Consider the following 18,057-nt stretch of genomic DNA (forward strand, 5'->3'; position numbering starts at 1 on the left):
GGGTCCATCTTCTCTCAGCTTAACCTAGCTCTGCCTTTCCTTCCAAACAGGTAAGCTTTACATCAATATAAAAATAAGCAAATACACAGTTAATAGTTACAGCGTCTCAAGTGTCACCCAAAATAAGAAGGTCGTCTGAACCTTGGCAGTAAGGGAGCTAGAAGTTTAGGTACCACTGAAAAGAAGGCCCTTTACTGTGTAGCCGCTCACGACAGCGATACAGTGGGCAGAAGAACATGGAATGTTATGGTATCCCGTAGGCCTGAAGATAATGTTTGTGTAAGTCTTATTCAGGCCATGGGTCATGCCAAACCATGGTTTAAGGAAGTTCCTTGGTATGATGTCGGAGTTTCCCCACCATGGTTTCTAATCAGTTAGAAAACCAGAGTCACAAATGATAATTTGAAGTGAGTTTGTCAACTGTGGTTTGTGCTACCTATGGTTTAAGGTGAGGTGATGCCTGAACCAAGAAACCATAGTTTTGAATCATTGATCCAGGACTGGTGACTGGAAGGGAAAACAAACATAAGCTGTTTCTAGATACTGGTTTGCCCGTGCAGCTGGAGGTTCAAACCGTAGTTTGGGTTCTGAACTATAAGAAGTGCAAAATATTTGGTGTGCTGCCCAAATTGAGCCATCGCATTATATAAAATAACCTTTTAAATCTAGGCTATATATGAATTCAATGCAAAACATATTTATTTTTCACTTTCCTGGTTTGCATCATGTAATTGCATTATCGCCTTCCTTTCTCTCCAGAGGACTGTTTAGATCCTATGTGCTCTGGCCATGGAGTCTGTGTCCAAGGGGAATGCCATTGTTCCATGGGCTGGGGAGGAGTCAACTGTGAGTCATCCCTTCCTGTCTGCCAAGAACAGTGCTCAGGCCATGGCACCTTCCTTCTCGACACTGGCATGTGTAACTGTGACCCAAAGTGGACCGGTTCCGATTGTTCGACAGGTAAAATTAAGATTTCCTCCAGTCAATCCTACCCATTTATACAAGATTAGACTTGAGTTTTGACAGAAAATAGAGATCAATGTGCGCTTTCAAGTTTGGTTGCCGCAATCAGTTCCTAGTTTTTGTTGAGAAAAGAGAGGTGAAGGAGACAGCTCTGTATTTGATGTGAACAAAACCTTGAAGTATTGATAGCCTTTCACAAAACAAGGCTTCTCTTTATGCAGGAAAAAACAGATTTTCAGAAAGAAGCACGGGCCAAAAGATGAAGAGCAGATAACACGACTTATTTGCTAAGGGTTTCAGAGCATCCATTTATCCTCACAACAACCTTGTGATGTAGATTAGTTGGAGAGCAGCTTGCTCAAGGCCACCATTGTGCTTTATTTCTAAGTAGGGACTTGGTAAGGATTCTCACAGCTAAACTTGAATCTTCTAGGAGGCTATCGCACTGTGCTAGTAATAATTCCAGGTTCCACAAAGAGATGAGCTGACGCTTCTCAGCCAAACAGCCACTCAGTTATTCCAGCTGCTATTTTATCTAAACAATCTGAGATAAATAATTCAGATGGAATAATATACTGGGGGAAATCATGGGGCCAAAAGAATTTGGGGTGCAATCGGGCTCTGTTTAATTTCAGTAAAAGTTGTGCCGGTGACATTGAGGGATGTGAATTGCTCTATTTCTGTATTCTAAGAGTGCTCCATCTTACTCTGCTTCTCTTGGTTTGAGAAATATCCTCTGTACTTAACATGGAAAATAATTCTAATATTGACTGTCTTTAATTAGAAAAGACTCTTTGCTGACTATTCTTGATTTCATTAAGGAAGGGTGGAAGGAAGATAAAGCTAATGCTAATTGCCTACACTCGAGCAGGCTTTTAAAAAGTCTTTGAAGCTTCTTTCCTTGCTGATTTGAGTACTTGTTTGCCTCTAAAGCTTTTGCACATCCCTAATCAACTTGTCTACATTTTGTATTGATTTGTATAGCGGAAAGCAATCCCGTGATTACTGGCCCAGAGTCTGTTTCACTTAATTCTGCAAAGTTTTTGATGAACTTTTGAGAGCCTAACCTACCTACAGAAGGAAAATGGAGGGTGGTTATCGTTCCATCAGAAACATGTTTTAACTTAGTAATGAAATAGAAAACTTGAACACTCTACAACCAAGAGCAGCTTAAGGCTTAACTCGGCTCGTGCCATAAAATATATTACTTCAATCATTAGTTCAGGGCTCCTTTGCACATCCTTTGGATGGTTAATCTCTTGATTATATTTTCTTGTCTCAAGTTCCACAGAAGATTAAAGACACAGTCTTTCCTCCTCCGCAGGTGGACAGTAGTGTGCAGAAGAGGTGTCTGTCAGAATCTCCTCCTCTCCCCAACTGGGTTCCTTCTGTGCAGACACACTGTTGCTGGACCCAGGTGTATTTTCCACCTTTGGGACTTTATTTGGGTGGAAAGGTAGCGTAAAGATATTTTAAATAAATATTGCAATGCACTTGTTAGGCAAGTCTGTTCCTGGCTTCACCTTATTTAGATGTGCACTTTTCTCTGGCAATACAGGGTCACTCTTGATCGGTGTAATCCCAATTTAGAATCCCAGGATGTAGTCAAGAAATAATGTTTTACAGTATCTGATGTGGCCTCCGAATAAATTCTGCCAGTAAGTCTTCGATCTTGGCTCCTCCATGTGCAAGGGGAGCAGAGAAGGACATATGAGTCCGATGATTTAAGGCTAGTCCACATCACATCATATGACCTTTGGAAAGTAGTCTTCGGCTGAGGTCAAATCATAACTGGAAGCAGTGGTTCCATTCACCCATTGAAGGCACCTCAGGTTAAAAATCCCCGATAGAAAAGAAACGCTTCAAATAGGCCTCACTTGACCCAATGATGTGAGAAGGATAATGAAGGACTAGATGTTCCTTAAAGAATGCTTTCAGCGTTGTTGTATAATTAGAAACTGGAATTCTCTGAGTCTTGTCAATATTTCTTGGGCTGTTCATGCAAATGAGGTTGTACTGTCTTCAAGCTTGTTATGGAAAACTGAAAAGGCAGGCACATTTAATAATATCAACATATGTATGTGGCTAGCTGTTTTCATAGATATTCAGAATGTCTCTTTTATTTGTACCCTTCATGGCATTGAAGAGACCATATTTTGCAGAAGTAGGTGTGCACACTTCCTTCTGGGCGCACCCTGGGGCTGCTCCAAGATCATTTTCCAATCCCAGCACTTAGGGTGGCCATAGGAACCCGGAGGGGGCAGGTTGTGGAGCCCTCCATGGGGCCTTTTGGTTCCAGTGTACAGATATCACAAGAAAAATGATTAGGAAGAAAGAGAAGGAGAGGGACTGGGAAAGCCGTATTAAACCTTATGCGTATTCCTGCATGCCTCCAAAATTCAGGCTGTACTTGCATGTTCATGGGACTTGTTAAAAGATGGGTTTGGAAGAAGATGCAGAAATATTAATATTCAAATCCCACCTTCCTCGTTACAATCCCTTCCCAATGGATTTTTCCACATGTTCATTTAAAATTATGCTGATGGTATTTCAGGGTAAAATTCATTGTTCAAGAATATTATTGCCCTTGATGGACTCCCAGACTCCCTGCCCTTCCCCTGCTGGCCCCATTGATGGCAGTGGAAAGTTGAAGGGAGAAGGGCTAGTTGGAGCTGGATGCAGGCCTGAGCCTATGATAATGAACCATTGGGTTTGTCGCAGCAGGCAGGGGACCAAGGAAGCTCTCCGCAGGCTGCCACCACTCTGATACAGGTCTCCTCGGGAGGGCCCAGAGCACCCAACCAGCCCTTTTTGTTTACTCTTTCCCAGTAGGTTTTACTTTATGTGTGACCGAATGAGGTGTGAGGAGGACCCAGGCAGAATAATAAACAACTTTATTTAACAGATTTAGCAATAACTGGTGTTCAAAACTTTGTAGAATAATGAGAACAGTAAGGTTGGTAAACAAACAATAAAACACCCTAACACATCTAACTAAATTGTCCCTAGCTGTCTCCTGGTGACTGGCTTCAAGCTGCCTCACTCCTGGATGAGGGATCCCTCTGTCTGCAGCAGCCTCTCCTCACCTCTGCTCCCTAGGAGTGAACCCACTCCCCCTGGGGGCAAAGCCTTTTATCCCTTCTTCTCAGGCACACCCCCCCCCCAGGGTTGCCAGCTCCAAGTTGGGAAATTCCTGGAGATCTGGGGGGTGAAACCTGGAGAAACCTGGAAAAGTGGGGTTTGGGGAGGGAAAGGACCTTGGCATGGCATCATTCCATAGAGTCCACCCCTCAAAGTAGCCATTTTCTCCAGGTGAACTGATCTCTGTGGCCTGGAGACCACTTGTAATTCCGGGAGATCTCCAGCCACTACCTGGAGGCTGGCAATCCTACCCCCCCTTTCTCTATTGGTGCAGTTTTCCCCTCCAAATCCCCCGTTAACCAATCACAGGGTCCAAAGGAGACCTGGGAAATGTAGGCCCTGTAGTCACTTCACAGAGACACTAGGCCTCACTGTGTAGGCCCAGGCTCATAACAGGGTTTAATAAATACTGACCTCCATAATGTATGAAGACTTCCAGATACCACTATAAAATCATGGGGCATGTGGAGTTTTTGACAGTCTTGTCCTTGGTCACATTCCAAAGCATAAAAGCTTAAATCTGCTATTCCTTGGTTTAAAGTAGGGTTGCCAGCCTCCAGGTAGTGCCTGGAGATCTCCTGGAATTACACCTGATCTCCAGGCCACAGAGATCACCTAGAGAAAATGGCTACGTTGGGAGGTGGACTCTATGGAATTATGCCATGCCAAGGTCCTTTCCCTCCCCAACTCTGGTTTCTCCAGGTTTCACCCCCCCCCCCTCCAGATCCCTATTCCAAATTTCCCTATTTGGAGCTGGTAACCCTGGTATACAGACTGTTCTATCTCAAATTCCCACCGATTGCCTACAATTCCTAATGCCAACATCAATTCCGGCATCTCTGTGCTGTTCAATTTAGGAACTTGCATTGCTGTTTCCTCCCATGAATCCTCCAGGGCTTACTTTCATAGCTTTACTATGCTTCCCCCTCTCCATTCATCCTCTGCTTAAAATGGACTGCTTTTTGTGTGACTTCCTTTTCTTTGAAATGAGTCACAGGCAAAGATATACCCTGAAAGAAATTGCCTTCTTCGGTAGTCAGATTATTGACAAATACTTCTACTGAGCCTCTTAACCTGAAGTATAAATCTCAAATGACTGTCCTGTAGCTGCTCCGTGTACCACATGGAAACCAAGTAATTCAGATGAATATGAAAAAGGACATTTTTTGACCAGGTATTTTTATAGATATTTGCTACTAAAGCAAAACACAGACAAAAAGGTTCATGTTGGTCGATGACAAGATTGTATTTTCTTATCTTGCCTGCGTCTGGTGCATTTTCCCTTCTATTTTGTTATACTTTTATTCCTTCTTTTTTTTTTTAATGTTGCCTACAAAGACCTATTTTGATTTACCAGCATAAGCCTAAGAAAAGGAGGAAGAGAAAGGAGTGGGGTGTGTGTGTTTATTTATTTTCTAGTCTGCCTTTCTTACTGAGACTCCCTCCTTCGGCCATAAACGAGTTGTAGGTTTTTCCAGAATATTAATACCATGGACAGGTAAGCAGCACTAATACATGGATAAGGAATCCTTTACAGGGCTCTTTGTTTCAGAAACTTGGGCCATGCGGCATGTGTGTATGTGCATCTCAGTGGATTATTAAGGTTCCTTTCCTACTACATACAAAAATACTGTGTTGGGTTGTGGTGAAATCAGTAGGCTGTATTTAGATCAGGGGGCAAATATGATTAATGTGTCTCAACATAAAAATTGAAAATAAAGTAGAAACTCAAATGACAGAAAGTGAACGCCTGCGCCGCCATTGTTTCAACATCTTTGGAACCTTGTGCTGGACTGACCTGGTGCAAGTTTATTTTTAAGCAGAGAGAAAGAGTTAGCAGAATAACTGGTTATATATTATCCAGGGAGCAGGTGTATTGTAGTCTTAACAAAAAAAATGTGGTTTCACTGTTCTGCTCAGAGTCTTAGGGATTATCAGGGTAGTTTCAGAGCCAAACACAATCACAATATGAAACATCAGTGATTGGATCTTCTGATTCTTTTTTTTTTTTCATCTTTAAAATAGACGTGTGCTGGCTCTGAATTTGATCAGAGTAGGGCTGCTTGGGAAATAAATGCCTCCCCCGCACATCATTTCCCCAATATAAATCACTCTCAAAGTGGCTATTAACCCAACCTGGGAAGGGGCAGGGTAGAATATTAGATACAGATGCCAGTCATGGATCTCCCGTATCACAAAGAGAGATGTGCGTTTTGGAGAAACGTGCCCAGATAGAGCTAGGCGGTCATGTCTTCTGGGAGCTGAAGAAAAACTGCTTATCAGAGTAAGAGTTATTCAGCTGCATGCAGTATTTTCTGATTACCTGCTCCATATTGCTGGAACATCATCATCTCTGACATGAGCCTCTGTCAATCCATCATGAACTTAGAGAAGCATTTAAAGACTCTTGGAGCCTATCCGCACGGGATTTGCTGGGTCCGCTTCCCATCCCCTTTTCCTTATGGACCATGACACTGCTCAGCCTGCGGACAGTGACTATACATGTTTAATCTTGGTAGGGCTCCCAGGCAAGCCGGATCTCATCAGATCTCAGAAGCTAAGCAGGGTTGGCTTTAATAAGTGGATAGGAGACCTCTAAAGAAGTCCAGGGTCGCTATACAGGGGCAGGCAATGGCAAAGCACCTCTGTTAGTCTCTGGCCTTGAAAAACCCAGCAGGGATTGCCATAAGATAGCTATGACTTGACGGCACTAGGGCTTCTAGAGTGCTGTCCTAAGCAGATTTACTCCCTTCCAGTTTCCATTGAAGTCATTGGGCTCAGAAGGATGTAACTCTGCTTTGGACTGCATTGTTAGCCTGTTTTCAGTCTCCTGCGAGTTTTTTCTCTCCGTTTATTTTGTATTGTTCATGTATCTATATCTATCTATATATATAAAGAAAAGTGTCCTGACTGACTCATCAATGCCCAGCCCAAACCCCTGGACCTAGAAACGTGAAATTTGGGGAAAACATTCCTTTTGTGGAGGCTCACTAAGAAGGGATTTTAAGAAATTCGCCCCCTAAGGGGGTAAAAAGGGGTAAAATGTGTTTTCCCATAAGGATAGAGCTTCCCTGTGTGGCTGGCAGGCAGTTGCCTGCTCCCCGCCCCCACCAACTGCCAACTTGGCCACTCTTCCCTGATTGGGCTAGCTTTCAAGGTCATTTGCATATGTGGCCTGATTGGGGCTCAGTCCAACATTCTAAACAGTATGCAGTTGCTAAGGGAACCATTGAATGTGTCCTAAGGTAAAATGCACCTCCCAGTCTTCCCCTAAAAGCTCACTACAGTTGCCAATCTCCCTGTGGTGTAGAGTTGCCAGCCTCCAGGTGGTGGCTGGAGATCTCCCAGAATTACAGCTGATCTCCAGGTGACAGAGATCAGTTACCCTGGAGAAAATGGCTGCTTTGGAGAGTGGACTCTATGGTATTATACCATTCTGAGGCCCCTCCCCTCTCCAAACCCCATTCTATCCAGGCTTCACCCCCAAAATCTCTAGGAATTTCCCAACCTGGACCTGGCAACCCTACTGTGAGGCCTGCCTGCTTGCACCCCCCTCTCTCTGATGGGTCAGCTGTGGAACTCGGTGTTCTGAGGAAAAAATCAGGTCAAGGACACTGCAGACAGTTGAAGAAAGACCGTACAAGACTCCTGAATAGGGATTTTATATAAAAGTCAGTATGGCAACTGAGTTTTTAAACGTTCATAGGGAGATGGTGCATGACCTTTCTAGGGGCCATTTCAATGCGAACTTCTCACATGAACCTGCCAAAGGGCCCACCATATCACCCCTCCCTCAGTTCAACTCCACCTCACACCTCTCGCCGCCAAAAAGCCTTCTGACAGAGGTTGTGAAAAATACACTGATGCTAAAAGGAGGAAGCAACTTAGAGATGTGGCAAAGAAATATGCACATCCTACTCCTGTGGTGCACTGAGCAACAGTGGCCAAGTACCAGCAAGATCACCCCGAGGTGCACAGAGCGGCAGAGTCTCTCTGTGAGCAAAGCAATCATGGAAGATGAGTAGAAACATCCCTGTTCAGCATCTCAAAATAAAGCAAAATTGCCCAAGTGCTGTGGAATTGTAAGCTCATTGTTTGGGATGAGAGCACCATGGTGCACAAGGAATGTTTTGAGACACTGAGCATAACCCTCAAAGATGTCAGGGGCAACAAGAGAGTGATGGGGGGAGTCACTGTGCTGCTGGCTGGAGACTTCCAGCAGACTCTGCCAGTAGTCCCAAAGGGAACTCGAGCTGACGAGGTTACTGTGTGTGTGTGTCAAGGCATCATATCCGTGGCCCCTCATCAGGAAACTCTCACCAAGAAAGAATATAAGGGTCCACTTGAGAGGCGAGGTGTCTGCTGGGGAATTCTCTGAGCTCCTACTAAAAATAGGTTACAGAGAGTATCCTGAGTCCAAGGGAAAGGTGACCATCCCTGCAGGCCTGGGCACAGTAGTGATGATCCTAGCAGACATAACAGCCATGACATACCCTGATATCACCGCTATCACGGAGAAGTCCATGGACTGGCTGTGCAAGCGTGCCATTGTGACCCCCAAGAATGGCAAGGCTGCCATCATTAATGAAACAGAACTTAACTCCCTTGAAGGGGCAGACATGGAGTACAGATCTGTGGGCTCAGTGGTACAGATGGATGATGCGGTCCACTACCCTGTGGAGTTCCTCAACATGCTCAACCTTCCTGGCTTCCCAGACCACAAGCTTCTTCTCACAGCGGAGGCTCCAGGGATGCTGCTCCAGAACCTCAACCAACCCAGACTCTACAATGGCACCAGACTACGAGTGAAAGCCCTCCACAGGAACATCATCAAGGCCACATTGCTCACTGGCAGTGCTCGGGGGGAGTTGGTGTTTATACCACGCATACCATTCATACCATCAGATAACCTCTTCGAGTTCAAGAAACTGCAGTTCCCCCTCAAGGTCTGCTTTGCTAAGATAATCAGCAAGTCCCAGAGTCAGACACCGAAGGTGGCAGGAATTGAGTTGAGGGAGGACTGCTTCTCACATGGGCAGTTCTACATGGCCTGCTACAGAGTGTGCTCACCCAGCAACCTGGTGATTCTAGCATCTGAGGGGAAAACCACCAACAAGGTCTACAAAGAGGTCCTTCAGTAGGGAAAAAAAAAAGATTGTACGTATTTTTCACTTTGTTTATTGCACTACAATCTTTTCCTTTTAAAATCTCTTCAATAAATGTTACATTTTGAAATTCAATTCATCAGTTTTCGGCCTCAACATACTTCACTTTATTCAAACACTTTTGTGACCTTCGGGGACTATGCTGTTATACTACTCAAACCCTGCCCCCCCCAACCAAAAAATGTTACATACTCATAAATATTATAACTGGATTTAAAGTAATTAAATACTGTAGCAAAGCTTGAGTATCAAGCTACTCTTTTTATAAAAACAAGTGACCTAACTAACTCATTAATGCTCAGGCCAAACCCCTGGACCTAGAAACATGAAATTTTGGGAGAACATTCCTTTCATGATGTAAACATTCACTAAGAAGGAATTTTAAGAAATTCTCCCCCTACGGGGGTAAAAGGGGGTAAAATGTGGTTTCCCAAAGAGATGCAGCTTTCCTGTGTGGCTGGCAGGCTACTGCCTGCTTGCGCCTCTGCCCACTGCCAGCTCGGCCACTCTTTCCTGACTGGGCCAGTCTTTCAAGATTATTTGTATATGCGAGCGGATTGGAGCTCACGACATTCCACACCTCACATACACACACTGGCGACAGTTGGAACACAGAAGTCATTTGCATATGCGGCCTGATTGGTCCTCACCCCCACATTCTAAACAGTATGCAGTTGCTATTGGGAGTCACTGAATTTGTCCTGAGGTAAAATGTACCTCCCAGCCTTCCCCTAAAAGTTCAGTAGGGTTGCCAATCACCCTGTGTGGCCTGGCTTTCCTGTGTGGTTGGCAGGCTCCTGCCTACTTGAACCCCCCCCCCTTTCTGATTGGTCAGCTGTAGAACTCTGTGTTCTGAGGTAAAAATCAGGTAAAGGAAAGTAGTTAAATACTATAGCGAAGCACAGGTATCAAGCTAGTCTATATATATAAAGACAAGTGTCCTGACTGACTCATCAATGCCCAGCCCAAACCTCTGGACCTAGAATCAAGAAAATTTAGGGAGAAGGTTCCTTTCATGATGTAAATACCTGCTAAGAAGGGATTTTAAGAAATTTGCCCCCTAAGGGGGTAAAAAGGGGTAAATTGTGTTTTCCCAAAGGGATACAGCTTCCCTGTGTGGCTGGCAGGCTGCTGCCTGCTTGCACCCCCACTCACTGCCAGCTCAGCCACTCTTCCCTGATTGGAACAGCCTTTCATGGTCATTTGCATATGCAGGCTCATTGGGGCTCACAATATTCCACACCTCATTCCACCACCACCCCTCGAGACAGTGGGAACACAGAGGTCATTTGCATATGTGGCCTGATTGGTCCTCACCCCCCACATTCTATACAATATGCAGTGGTCATCCCTCCCAGAGACAGTTGGAACACAGATATAACTGGATTTAAAGTAGTTCAGTGCTGTAGTGAAGCACGGGTATCAAGCTAATGTGGATATAAATATACAGAGAGAGGCTATCAAAAACTACCAAACAGAATTCCACAGGAACAAATAATTCTTTGAATAAATAGTAATGAAATTTCATTTGTGCGGTACACTTTTTGGTGGGTTTTGACTGTGAAGCCAATGTGCAATACAGAGGCTTGAATCCACTGAGCCATGAGTGTCTGTCTGTTTGTAGGAGTGTGGTTTCCTGCCTCCTCTTTCCTGCTGCAGTGCTTCTTCCCCCCTCAACAAACTTCAGGAAGGGTGTAGCAGATGGGTGGCAGAGGTGAATAGCAATAAGAGCCAGTTTGGTGTAGTGGTTAAGAGCGGTAGGACTCCAATCTGGAGAACCAGGTTTGATTCCCCACTCCTCCGCTTGAAGCCAGCTGGGTGACCTTGGGTCAGTCATTAGTTTCTTGGAACTCTCTCTGCCTCACCCACCTCACAGGGGGATTGTTATGATGATAATAATAACATACCTTGTAAACAGCTCTGAGTGGGTGCTAAGTTGTCCTGAAGGGTGGTATATAAATCAAATGTATTGATTATTATGTTAATATTGGCAATAAATGGAAATTGCTCACAGAAGGGCAGTTTTGGATCCAAGCCAGGGAGCTGTCCACTGAAATCAGTGTATTTAGTTTGTTTATATCCTGCTTTTCGAGCAATCATTTCCCAAAGCAGCTTACGTCAGTAAAGACCCCAGTAAAGTCCTCCAGTTTACAATCCAAAAAGACAAGATGCTCAAGAGAAAGAATGGAGGGGGAAAGACCAGGAGATCAGTGGGACAGTTAGAATTTGTTAGAATGTGTATACATTTGAGGCAGGGTGATATTCCCTCTCTGGTTGGCTTGCTTAGATGAAAGTGACAGAAATTATCCCATGATAGGTGTCCTTTCTTCTTTCTTCTCCAGCCTCAGGGCAACCAGCAGGGGAAAGCAAGCTCCCTGCATCTGCCTCTTCTTCAGTGACTGGCACTGGCTGGTCTTATTTTGCTATAAATAAGCAAGTGCCATTTGTCTTCCATAAAGGGGTATACCCTGCCAGCAGCCATGTTGGTGACTAAAGGCAGGTTTGCCTTCCCCTGAAATCTGCAGTCCAGTTTATGGGCTCACCTCAGCATTATACTGTGCCCAGTACATGCAATAGTGCAGACATCGAAGAAATGGTATACAGTTTGGTTAGGAGGATATGTTTTGCTGAGAACTCACCTTAAATTGGCAAGTGTATACAAACAATGGTAAACAAATACAGACTACCATTCACCCATCAGTAACTTACCATAGTGTTTAGCCAGCTCATATTTCTTATCTTGTCAAGTACTGAAAAGGATATTGCCCCTTTATGGGTTCTCTAAGGGCCAAACTACAAGTGACGCCTGACACAGGTTGGACACTTGTCAGCTTCCCTCAAGTTTTGATGGGAAATGTAGGCAGCTTGGCGGAATGTTGGACAAGTGACAGTTGAAAAGTCCATTGGACAGCAGTCAGAGGGCCAAGTTGCAAAACAAGGACGCCTACATTTCCCATCAGAACTTGAGGGAAGCTGACAAGTGTTCCAACCTGTGTCATTCGTCACTTGTAGTTTGGCCCTATGTTGGATGAGTGCAAGCAGGAAGCGATTTCTGTTTTATTTAGAGAACTAGTGCAGTGACTTTGGAAATGGCTTAACCTGGAATCAAAAGGGGCACCAGAAATTCGTGATTAAAAAGACAGGAGATCTTGTTTTTGTTTTAAGTTAAAAACAGCTGCAGTTGAAGTCATCATGCTGTCTGGGGGTTAATCTATTCCCTCATTGCCATTTGTCCCTCAGAGAAAAGCAAGAAGGTACATCTCTCCCCGCCCCACCCCAGAAAAATGACAACTTTAGGGTACAATATATCCACAACGTTGATTTAAATCTGGGGAATGGTGCCAGCCACGGTTGGGCTCCATAACCTACATAACCTTTTGCCGTTTCCTTCATTGAACCCCTGTAGGGTGAAACGGAACATGGGGTTCAAGAAAGCTGGTTCAGTCTGCTGGTTACTAGAGTGGTGGGAAAGCTGGGTTGAAATCACTTCCATGGTCATGAAGCACACTTGGTGACCTCAGTTGTTCAGCCTGCTCTACCTCATTGTTGTGATGATGAAATGGAGAGACACTGCTCTGAGGTCCTTGGAGGGTGAGTGGAATGAAGATGTTCTGGAGAGATTTTAAAAAGCATTTGGAGATCCAGTGACAGATCTCAAGTGTAATGTATGGTTTAGCCCTAAGATATTAGAAACATAGAGGAAGGGGTTGTAGAAGGTAAAGGAGGTGTACCAATGTGACAGTCACATTTTTAATAGGCATTTCAAAACCCGAAAAAAGAAGGAGGGGAGCATGCTCCCAGTGGCCCTTTGTCCTCTACAGCAAAACCGTTTCCCCTTATTGTGAACATGAGTGCAGTTGCTTAGCACAGAGCTATTAAGAATGCAATAAAGATTCATTCGACACTTTAAAGAGATGGGGTTGCATCCAGATTAAAATCCCTGCCTCCCTCCTCCCATTTCAGCCCACTGGTCTCCACTAAATACCAGTCCTGGGGGATAGGGAACCCTGAGGAATGACATGAGGGGCTGGCGTATCCTTTCCCAAGGAAGGGAAGTGGAAACAGGAGTCTCTTCTGTGGAATCTCATGCTGATTCCTGAGTTTATCCTTTTGCATAGGGGTAGCTGAAACTCTGTGGGGCCTCAAGTTTTCAACTTAAATTGACATTAAGTTCGCTTATGTGATTAACGGTGCAGTCCTAAGACGAGTGACTGCAGTCTAAGCCCATTGATTTCAGCGGTAAAATGATAAGTAGGTAAAATGTAAGTAGGTACATTTTGCTAGACCTACATCTTAAGGCTATACAACTTCCTAATATTTATTATAAGATATTTATTAAAATGGACAGAAAAGTGATGGACAGGACATAACAAAATACAGAAGTTTGTGGGTCCAAGCTTTCTATTAAATATGAAAATATGTAAAATTGCTGCTTAAAATTAGGAAATTTAATTGTAATAATAGATACGTTTTAACAAATGCACCATCAGAGATATGATCACACTGTGTTGTGATCTCATCATACAAAATGATAAAATATTTAGCGTTAATTTTACTTTTCATATATTGCACGAGTAGAAATTTATAATTGGGAAAATACCTAAGGGTTTTTTTTGTTGACTTAGGTAATTAAAATAAAGAATCCAAAGTGAATTTTTAATGTTCCTTAAATTAGTGTTGGAACGATCAACTCATTTTTCTCCTTTTGGAAAAAAGTTCTAACCAAGACCTCTTCAAAGCCTGTATTTGTCTTATTGTTATAGAATTAATGAGCATTCAAATTTAGAATGCATGAGTAATAAATATGGACAGGACCCAGCAAATGTATATTCCATGTACTTTCATGTTCAGGCTGAAGTAACGTTCTAGAAGCTTCATTTTTGTCCCCTTAAAAACACTTTATTTATTGTAAAGTGTTAAATATAGAAAATGAAATAAATCTCCCAGGGGATAGAATGAGGGACATATTGCTAAAAGAGAAGAACACAATAATTAGTTGGTGAAGAACAACCTTCACTATTCCATGTATTTGAAAAACTGAGCCTTCTTTTTTCTATATCTTATTTGCATTTATTTATTTATTTATTTACTTCGTATGTAACCCTTCTTTCTCCCGTGGAGACCCAGAGCAGCTTATCTCATTCGCCCATCCTCTACTATATCCCCACAACAATCCTGTGAGGTAGGTTAAGCTGAGAGTGTGTGGCCGTTTCCACACGGCTTACCTTTGCTCAGAACGACCTGGAACATCACGCAAAAAATGCGGACGATCTCGTTTTCTCGCGCGAGATTTGCATGACGTCGCATGAGAAAACGCGATCTGCCGTGGTTTTTGCGCAGTGTTCCGGGTCGTTGCGAGCAAAGGTAAGCCATGTGGAAACAGCCTGTGAGTGGCTCATGGTTACCTAGCAACCTTCCATGACAGAGTGGGGATTTGAACCTGATTCTCCCAAATTCTAGTCTGAATCTCTAACTGCTACACCACACTAACTTCTCAAGAACATTTACTTCATATTTGTAACATTTACAGTGCACTTCTGAGCACAGCTACACCTTTTAAAAACCGTTGACTTTAAATAGTCTTAGAAGGGTACAACTCTAGTCACGATTACATAGTTATAGTGCAACCTAAAAAGAATTACTCCAGTCTAAACCCATTTATTTTCAGATGGTTTAGACTGGAATAACTCTGTTTAAGATTGCATTGTTAATATACATTGCCTTCTGTTGTCAGTCTAAGCCCTGAACTAGTCACTGCTGTCACGGTACAAGTCCTAGCACTAGCAGCTGCCGCGTGTCTTCTCCTTATCTCCCATTAATAGTCACTGATGCACAACATGTGAGAAAGCATGGAAAGTTTTCCCACCCCTGTTCCATATCTTTGGTTGCTGCTCCATGTCATTGGTTGCTACTCATGGTACTAAGCGATACCATGGAAGAGAAGGAGGAGGAGAAGTGAGGTTGCATCTTAATGACTATGCGGTACCTGTACCATCTACTTCTAGCTTGAGAGCTGGTCTAAATGTTGACAAGAATCATGTTGCTGAGAAAGATTGTAATCTAGGTTTTTCTTTGATGGCATAGTTTTCTATATGCATGTTGGGACTAGGCATGGGCACAAACCGCAAAAAAAACAAACCGTGTGGTTTGTGGCTCATGGCATTTTCATAAACCAAGACCCATGAACTCATATGAACTGGGGCAAGTTCACGAACCAGTTCATGGCTCATGGTTTGTTGGGTTTAAATGCCCCCTTTCTGGCTGCTTAGCAGCAGCAGGGAAAGGGGCATTTAAACCCCCGGTTCAGCTGCTTGTTGGGGAGATCCCTGACAAACAGCTGATCATTTAAACAGGGGCTGTTTAAATGGCCACTCCTAGCAGTGGGGAAATGGCCGTTTAAACAGCCGGCCAGCCAAGCCTCACCTGCTCTTTAAATGGCCATTTCCCTGCTACTCCAAGTGGTGGAGTAATGGCCATTTAAACTGTGGGGCTTGCCTAGTCGGCCGGGAACTCCCAGCCAGCTAACCAAGCCTCACCCGCTCTTTAAATGGGCCCCATTTAGATCAGGTTGATCTAGTAAATATAGAGATGCAATCTCTATATGAGATTGCATCTGTGTTCTACACTGGTACAGACAAATTCCCTGAAGTGGCGAGAAAATGGCCATTTAAACTGGGAGTGGGGCTTGGCTAGCCGGCCAGGAACTCCTGGCTGGGCTGCCAAGCCCCACTGTTTAAATGATCAGCTGCTTGTCGTGGATCTCCCCAAAAAGCAGCTGATCCACAGGTTTAAATGCCCCTTTCCTTGCCGCTTTGCAGCGGCAGGGAAAGGGGCATTGCTGTTTTAAAACGAACCAAACAAACTAGTAGACCAGTTTGTGGAAGTTCATGGAAACGAGCTTCCACAAACCACAGGTTCGTGAACCACAAACCGGGCTGCGTCGTGGGGGTTTTTGGGTTCATATTCAGGTTCGTGCCCATCTCTAGTTGGGACCTTGGTTTTTCCATGTAAGAGAAGAACCAAACATATGAGATTGCAGAAAAGAGCAAGAGATTCCAGATCTGAAGAAGTGAGCTGTGGCTCACAAAAGCTCATACCCTACCACTAATTTTGTTAGTCTCATAGGTGCTACTGGACTCTTGCTTTTTTCCACTGCTACAGACAATCACCGCTACCCATTTTGATCTCTATGAGATTGCATTTGTGTTCTATGCTGGTACAGACAAAAGACAGCTGTACCACATGTACATGATTTTTTCTGAAAGTGTAGACTGTCTCTGAGAGTGAAAACAGAAGAAAATTTGAGGCATGTGAAAGCTGAACTGTGTGATTTTCATGAATATGTTTACTTTTCTATTGTTTTGTAGCTCTTCTCATGAAGGCTATAATTTAAATTTAGCAATGTACTCAGGTTGATCTAGTAAAACCTGTTGATTTTCTTAGACATTTTCTTTTTTAAAGTAGCTAGTACCCTCTTCAGGTAGTAGCTACCATTTTATATTAAATATTCCCCATTTCATCTCTCTCATAAACATTGTATTTTGTCATTGTTCTTTCTATAAAAATGATATATTATATTGATAAAAATAAAAAATACACATATGTAGACTGCATTGTTTCAAAACAATTTCAAGATTTGCTCATATATTTCATGATGCCTTTTAATAATAATAATAATAATAATAATAATAATAATAATAATAATAATAATAATAATGTTCAATTTATATACCGCCATTCAGGACAACTTAACACCCATGCAGAGTGGTTTACAAAGTGTGTTATTATTATCCTCCTGACAATCACCCTGTGAGGTGAGTGTGGCTGAGAGAGTTCCAAGAAGCTGTGACTGACCCAAGGTCACCCAACTGGCTTCAAGCGGAGGAGTGGGGAATCAAACCTGGTTCTCCAGATTAGAGTCCTACTGCTCTTAACCACTACGTGAAACTGGCTTAAGATATAAACCCTGTGCTTAATGGCAGCTATTTATGTTTACAAATTTTGTATACCACTATATATCAGGGATGGAGGTGGACTAGGCCCCTGAATGCTGCCAAATGTCTATCTGCCTTAGATAGAGTCTTGAGCAGTGCCTTGCTAACAAATCTTACAGAGTGGGAAAGTTTGTATCGAAGTAGATGTTCCCTCAGGTACTCTGGTCGAAACCGGAACTTTGAATGTGAATCCAAAAATTCCTTCCTACTAAGACACAAATCTCCCATTGATAGGAGCCCTTCTGCTAGAGGAAATTTTGTAATCGAAAGTTTCAGTGATAGAAGGGGGGGCAACAAATACAGCATTTCTTCCATTTATGGAAGGGGACTGTTGGTCTCAACCCATTGTTATTTATGGGTTGAGTCACAGGATGGAATCCTGCAGAAAATCCCTACAGATAGAAAGGATTTCCATCATTAGATATCAAAAAGAGTCCAGTAGCACCTTTAAGACTAACCAATTTTATTGTAGCATAAGCTTTCGAGAATCAAGTTCTCTTTGCGAAGAGAATTTGATTCTCGAAAGCTTATGCTACAATAAAATTGGTTAGTCTTAAAGGTGCTACTGGACTCTTTTTGATTTTGCTACTACAGACTAACACGGCTAACTCCTCTGCATCATTAGATATATGTTTCTTACTTCCCCTATCCCCCTACAACAGGGCCCCCTGAAATGGTGAGACCCCAAGGACAGCATGAGAAAGGAATTGGAGGTCTACAAGTGGGAGAGCAGAATCAGCAAAAATTGCTGCCACTTCTGTAAGCAAAATTTTCCCTCTGGATCAAAACCATGG

General features: G+C 43.3%; 1 protein-coding gene across 2 annotated transcripts in view; it reads left to right on the top strand.

Moving 5' to 3' along the window:
- Positions 1–18,057, top strand: part of TENM1 (teneurin transmembrane protein 1) — a 468,106-nt gene that overhangs the window by 240,972 nt on the left and 209,077 nt on the right. For both annotated transcript variants that reach the window (XM_054996443.1, XM_054996444.1), the window contains one exon: positions 760–960. In XM_054996443.1, the coding sequence (XP_054852418.1) occupies positions 760–960 (201 nt within the window). The remainder of the gene's footprint in view (positions 1–759; positions 961–18,057) is intronic.

This window comes from Eublepharis macularius, chromosome 13, assembly GCF_028583425.1.
Source record: "Eublepharis macularius isolate TG4126 chromosome 13, MPM_Emac_v1.0, whole genome shotgun sequence".
NCBI lineage: Eukaryota > Metazoa > Chordata > Lepidosauria > Squamata > Eublepharidae > Eublepharis > Eublepharis macularius.